Source organism: Charadrius vociferus, unplaced genomic scaffold, assembly GCF_000708025.1.
Source record: "Charadrius vociferus isolate BGI_N301 unplaced genomic scaffold, ASM70802v2 scaffold259, whole genome shotgun sequence".
Taxonomy (NCBI): Eukaryota; Metazoa; Chordata; class Aves; order Charadriiformes; family Charadriidae; genus Charadrius; species Charadrius vociferus.
Window position 1 is genome coordinate 4472112 of NW_009661368.1, and position 6504 is coordinate 4478615.

The 6504-nt window shown below is 60.5% G+C and overlaps 2 protein-coding genes across 2 annotated transcripts in view; one reads left to right on the forward strand and one right to left on the reverse strand.

Moving 5' to 3' along the window:
• XKR7 (XK, Kell blood group complex subunit-related family, member 7) overlaps positions 1-1196 on the reverse strand; it is a 3601-nt gene extending 2405 nt beyond the window's left edge. The window contains 2 exon segments of the mRNA XM_009893539.1: positions 3-900; positions 1001-1196. Of these exon segments, the coding sequence (XP_009891841.1) occupies positions 3-900; positions 1001-1124 (1022 nt within the window). The 5' untranslated portion in view covers positions 1125-1196.
• A 483-nt stretch (positions 1197-1679) lies between these two features.
• Positions 1680-6504, forward strand: part of PDRG1 (p53 and DNA-damage regulated 1) — a 12057-nt gene continuing 7232 nt past the window's right edge. The window contains exon 1 of the mRNA XM_009893540.1: positions 1680-1713. Within this exon, the coding sequence (XP_009891842.1) occupies positions 1680-1713 (34 nt within the window). The remainder of the gene's footprint in view (positions 1714-6504) is intronic.

Below are 6504 nucleotides of genomic sequence, written 5' to 3' on the forward strand. Positions count from 1 at the left end.
ACTGCAGGCGCGGAGTGGTGGGCTACGCGTACTCCAGCGCCAGGATGGTCTTCCGCAGGCGCCGGTCGATGAAATGGGCATCCCAGGCTGGGTACTTCTTCCTGGGCAGGTCAATGCGGATGACGGGCCCCTCTGTCCGCGGGGCGCGGGCAGCCGGTGCCGGTGGGGGGCAGGGTCTCACCTGGAAGACGGGCACGCAGCTGTCCCGCTCCCCCGGCGCCCCGTCCCGCTCCCCCCCTGTAGTCCGCGGCAGTGAGCGGGGAGGGCTGGTGACGGCGTCTGTGGGGGACCCCGGCACTGGGGCTGGCCGCTGTCGGAAAATGCAGCCCCCGGTGTGGGGGCCGAACATGGGGCCGTTGGGGTGCAAGAGGCAGTAGTAGATGAACATGAAGAAGATGCCGAGGGCAAAGCTGGAGCTGACCACGCAGACAAGGATTAAGGCGTCGAAGTCAGAGGTGGCCTTGCGGTCGTAGTAGAGGAACCAGAGGACGGTGAGAGCGGCGTTCTCCGACAGTGTGATGACGTAGTAGATGCACATGCGGTAGCGGCTCCTTCCCTCCTTGACGTTGAACCAGCAGAAGATGTAGATGATGCCTACCACCATGTTGTAGATGATCTCCTCCCACTTGGACATGCAGAAGTCCGTCTCGCCCTGGATGATCCAGAAGGTCATAATGCACCAGTGGGTGACGATGAAGATGCCAAAGTAGAGCTGGAACACAGAGGCGAAGAGGGCGAAGGCGATGGCGCGCGCAGCGATGGTGAAGAGGTGCCACAGGATTTGCACTACTGCCCCCTTGTAGGACATGGGATTCTTGTCCTCCCGCGAGTCCCGCAGCACCTTCTGGTAGGAGGCGATCATCCACGCCAGGGAGACCAGCGAGGCCGAGGCCGAGAGCCCTGGGGGCGCAAAGCGGGGAAGGGCAGGGAGAGCCTGTGGCAGCCTGGGGTCCCCCCTCCAGCTGCCCCCATCCCCTGCCGCAGGGGCCGTGTCCCTTACCCTGCAGCGGCTCGATGCTGTTCTGCTGCACCATGATGCTGAGCTGCAGCACGAGCTGGGGCGCGCTCTTCAGGAAGGTCTCCAGCAGCCGCAGCATGCTGATGTCTGCGCTCTCGAACATCATCCGCCAGTAGAAGTGGCGGCGGCGGTGCTCGGCCTGCCACCGGCTCTGCAGCCCCAGGTACAGCGTGCGGAGGTACCTGCGCAAGGCGGGGTGTGAGGGTGAGACGAGCCCTCGCTGCCCAGGTAGCCGAGCTCACCTACCCCTGCCCACGCTAGGCATGTCCCATAACTGCCACCAGCCCACTCCAGCAAGCAATTCCCCTCTGATCTGGGGCCATGGAAAGCCCCCCACGCTGGGGGTGCAGGGGGCTACGGGGCAGTGGCAATGCTGAGCGCATCCCTGTCCCACGCCGGGGCCCTGAGATGCCGGGAAGGGGCAGTTTATGCAAAGCCAGCTCAGCACCCTGCTGTCCCGGGGCTCACCTGGCCATCGCCCCACTGCCCACCCAGCCATCACAGTGGCCCTGGTGCTTCTCAAAGGGGATATCTTTGTCCTGGCTGGCGCGGAGCCCACCCTGCCTCCCCCTGCCCCGTCCAGGATGGAGGCACCAGCTGGTCGTGCCGTGGTGCCCGCGGGAAGCTCCTGGGCTCTTGGCAGGGCTGCGGGTGCGGGCACATGCCGGCCCTGGCCATCTGGTTGTCAGCCGGGGGTCAGTGGAAGTGTGCGTGGCACCGACGCACGCACTGGCTGAGTCACCGCCACCAGGGACCCCTCCCCACGGCACAGGGCCAGATCCGGGCACCACAGGAGGGGACACGGGGCCGGATGGGCAGGGCATCCCCGGGCAGCCCTGCCTGCACCACCGGCCAGTGGCTCCGCTGCTTCATGAGGAAAGAGGGAGCTGGACCAGGAGGAAAACAGAAAGACGAAGCTGGAGGATGTCGGGCCGCAAGGTTTCCTCCCAGCCAAGTCAAACCATCACGTAGAGCGATGGCCTTTCCATCAGCTCCAGAAAGAGCTGCCAGCCAACTCCATTAGCCTGGAGCGCGGGAGAAACCCTGATCCCAGCACTTTTGGCTCATACATCAGTGGGAGGAGACAGGAGATGGCCCTGCTTCCGCTGCGGGGATGGCCAGGTGCTCCCAGCCCTGGGCTACACAGCCCCAGGACCACAGTGGGGGCCATCAGCTGGGGCCACCAGGGCCTCCATGCCACCCCGCTGCCATCTGGGGCAGGGTGGGCACGCTGGTCTCACGGGGCTCCCGTGGTCTTCCCCAGCGAGGCCACTGATGCTGTGTCGGCCCCATCACTGCCTGCCTATCCCTTCCCACCTGCCCTGCTGGAAGCCCCAAAAAGCCCTCCTGAGAGCTGGCTGCCGGGCAAAAAAGTTGCTGTCAGCACATAACGCAATTTTAGTAGTTCCGCTCCAGTTTCAGCAGGTGCCGATGGCTGCAGGGGCCATCCCGCGGCCAGCCCAGCTCCCAACCCCCACTGGCTTCTTTGCACCAGTGTCAAAATGATGCTTTAACCCCCTACCTCAGGGAGATTAGCTAATTTTAGCCTTTGCCATGGCCCATCCCTTGCTCCTCCCTCTGCTTAGTGGCCCCTGCACAGAGCAGCACAGAGTGAACCTGCGGGCACAGGGCAGGGGACACGGCTGGGGCTCACCCATGGCAAAACATGGGGTGCAACGACACCGGTGCTCCCAGACCTGTGATGGGGCTCCTGGCACAGATCTGTGCCCTGGTGGACCCCACTGGGGACAGAGGGCACAGCACAGGGAGAAGGCAATGAGAGAAGCGATGCAGAGCCCGGGATGCTGCAGGGCATCGTTGCTGGTCCCAGAGCGTCCATGCGCAAATGAGACCTGGACAGCGGCGACCTCATCCTCTCCCTGTAATCAGCCTCACTAATTGGGCCCGTCAGCACCAGGATCCTGCCATCTGCAGCATACAGCGACCGCCCGTGCACAGACCCCAGAGCCGCACCGTGCCCGGCTCCTCAGCCGCTCAACAAGTGACCCGCAGCCTCCCCCAGCTTTGAGCAGGGGCACAATTACCCTTCTGTCTTCCTGTCAGCTCCATAGATCTCATTAAAATGAGATTTCATCTCCCATCAACTTGCCAGAATGAAATGTTGATTCTTATTTGTTATGCATTTGATCATCCCGTGGTGTTTCAGCCCAGAGAAACATCCCCACGCTGACAGTGCACGGCGAGTGCTTACCAACCCAGCGCTGCAGCAGCTGCATGGGAAATACAAAATCAATCACTTGAAAAAAAATCATTTAATTTTCAAAAAACTGATGATAAGGCAGAAACCAACCGCGAGAGCTCTCAGGGCTAATTGCACCCTCCTTTGTATTACAAAGAGTAATCCAACGAAGCCCCTGCAGCGGGAAGGTGGTAGGCTCAGGCGGGTACCGGGTTTGCCAGAGCCCTACCATGGCCAGGTCTCCAGAGCCCCACCATGGACCGGTTTGCCACCAGTGTCACTGTTTATCCTCAACTCCCAGTTACTGACCGCAGTTTCCAAGTGTTGGACAAAAAGCGTGAGGAGAAAAGCCCGGCCCTGGTTACAACCAAATCCACTAATTGTCATCCTCAGATGGAAAAGGACGAGGGACCCTCCCAGTCTAAGAGTGAGCAATATGGAGTGTGATTTTCCTAGAAGGTAATTTGGGATATCATCCCTTAATCCTTTATTTAAATGAGGAGAAAATTGCTTCCCTGTTGCAGCTATTTTAATCCCTTACACATCCCTCCAAGTCAGGTCATCGGGGAGAATTGCACGTGTGCCCAGCTGGCACGGCACGGCACTGACGAAAGCTCCCATGTTCCACTTGTCCCCACACCCCAACGTGCCCTGGGTCCCCTGGGCAGACAGGAGCAGCCGAGGCCACTCATTCTAAGGGAGAGGCTTGGTCTGGCCCTAAAAAGCCCCTTGTCCTGTGCATGGGGCCAGGCGGGGACCCCTAGCAAGTGACCCACCCCAGGGCTGGATCCTGCAGCAGGACAAGCTGTCACCCCAAAGCTGGGTGCTCCCAGGGCTGACAGGGCTCCTGAGCAGGTGGAGCAAAGTCCTGGGGAGCAGAGGGGTTGTGGGGGGGGAACATGCGGGTGCCAGCTCTGCCACCTCTCATGAGCCCACCCAGGGAGCTACTGAGGGTGTCCATACCCCATAGGACTGCCACCAGACTGGCATCAGAACTGAGGGGTGGCACCAGGTCACCAAAGCAGCACAGGATGGGGGGACGTGGGCTGATGGGGGACTTTCGGGGAGGACCTGTGGGTGGAGAGAACACACCGGCCCTGGTCCCAGTGACCCCCAGGCAGCTACACCAGGTGTGACCCTGGGCTAAAGCAGACACAAGGGCACAACGGGCACGGACAGGGCTATCGCTTGTGCAATGGGACCTGCAGAGACACACCAGCCAGCTGCCAGCCCATGGAGGTGGTAAGGGGACCCCAGGCATGCTGCCGGGTGGGAGGCACGCATGGCATGCACAGCATCCCTTCCCTTTGGTGTTTCTTGGGTGAAAAATCTGGTGACTTTTTGCGAGCAGAGTGGATAACAATTCCTGAGCGGCAAAACCATCCAAGAAGCTGCTTACATGAGCACATGGTCATGCAACCGTCACTGTCACCAGAGAGCATCCGTGGCGGAGTATTTGCATGTGCATCATGAACATGCTGATGACAACTAACTTCGGCAGCTTCTTGCAGCAGCTTAAATTTGAGACAATCTCAGAGTCAGTGCTCAGAGCTGCCTTTGCAGCTGGGAAGCAGCTGTATTTTGTGATTTGGGGGTCTTTGTCACAGCTGGGGCTTGGGGCTGTGCAGCGATGGATTTGGCAGGGGTGAGATCTCTGACAAGGTGATTGCAAGGCAGCAGGAGGCAGGTAAATCAGGGAAGGGGGGGATGTTTGGCAAGGGGCATGGTGCCCTGGCTAGGGAAAAGCCTTGCCTTCACATGCAGCATTTATTCAGCACTTCTTTAACTGCTACATCCACCTGCATCGGATCCAACCTCACTAATGGGTTTAGCAAACTGCATTTAACTGGTCACCCGAGCTAATCCCAAATCCCGAGATTAGAAAGAGCCTCAGCTGCAGCTTGAGACCAACATGTCCTGGAGGGTTAGTACTGAGAGTTACTGCTTTAATTGGCTTAAGAGCCTCCGTGGTGCAGCAGATCAGGAGAGCATCACTGACACCACCGGGAGCAAAGCCCCCAACCGCAGCCTGGCCCCAGCTCAAACCAGGACCAGGCAATTGCCTGCAGGGCATTATGGCCAAGACTGGCTAGAGGCTCAGTGGCCTGTGGGCCAGAGAACTCCAGTCCTCTCCCTCACCAGCTCCTCCAGCACATTAAGGCAAGGTCTGCAGCTGTCCTGCAGACAATGTACCCTAAGAGCTGCCATGGGGATGGAGTGGGACCAGTGAGGGTCAGGCAGTGGCTGTGTTGGGGAGGGAAGGGGTAGGAGCCTCTAGCATGGTGCATGCTGCAATGTGAAACAAAGTTAGACATCCCAGGAGCATCCCAGGAAGGGCAGCACACGAATGAACAAACGCATGCAGACAACAACAGGGAGTGGAGGAGCCTCTGTACTACAGTAGCTCAGGAGGGGAAACAGCACCGAAACCTGAGCTGGGAGCGCTGCCTGCTCAGAGCATTGTTCCGGGAATTTGCCATTGTCTCCCCTCCCCTCCCAGCACCACCCTCCCTGGGAAGAAGCTCCGTGCCAGAGTCACGGCTCTTCCCTGGCGCCCCGAGGATGAAGCTCAGTGAAGCTGGGAGGGAGCTGTGCCGGCTCCATGGCATAGGGGAGGAAGGTGCCAATAAATCATCAGCTTGGGCTTTGGAGGGTCTGTGGAGATGCAGGCAAAGGGTCCCGAGCCTACCTGAGTCTGCCAAGCTGCCACTCGCCCTGCTTGCACAGCGTGCCTTCCCCCAGGCCCAGGAAGGGTCAGGCAGCAGAAACACAGCCCCGGTGGGAAAGCCTGGCCAGGCTGGGGGACAAATGGCACCTCCTCACCCACAACCCCGCAGACTACGGTCAGCTCTGAGCAGAAGCAAGGGGAGGTGCCTGGGAGGAGGATCCAAGCCCAAGGTGTTTGGTGCCCGGCAGAAGCGCTCCACTGCCCCTGGCACCCGGCTGCCATAGCCAGGCAGGCCCCCAGCAGGCCCAGTACCAGCCGGCTGCTGGGACAGCAGGCCTGTGCCACCCAGCTGGGCTGTGAGCTCCTCACGCCAGCTCCTGCCCACACCCACAGCTCCTGCCCACACCCACCCGCACTCACAGCTAGGCTCTCCCCCGCCACCCATCCTGCTGTGGCTGCAGTGGGAGTGCTCCCCATGCTCCCCGCAGCCGCCCAGGCCCCTGCTGCACCTCACCATCCCTACCCACTTCCCCCCCATGCCCTGCTGTCCCCACTTGTGTCCTCTGTGCTGCACTCTGTTATCTCCACCCATGTCCCTGCTGCACCCTGCCACTCCCT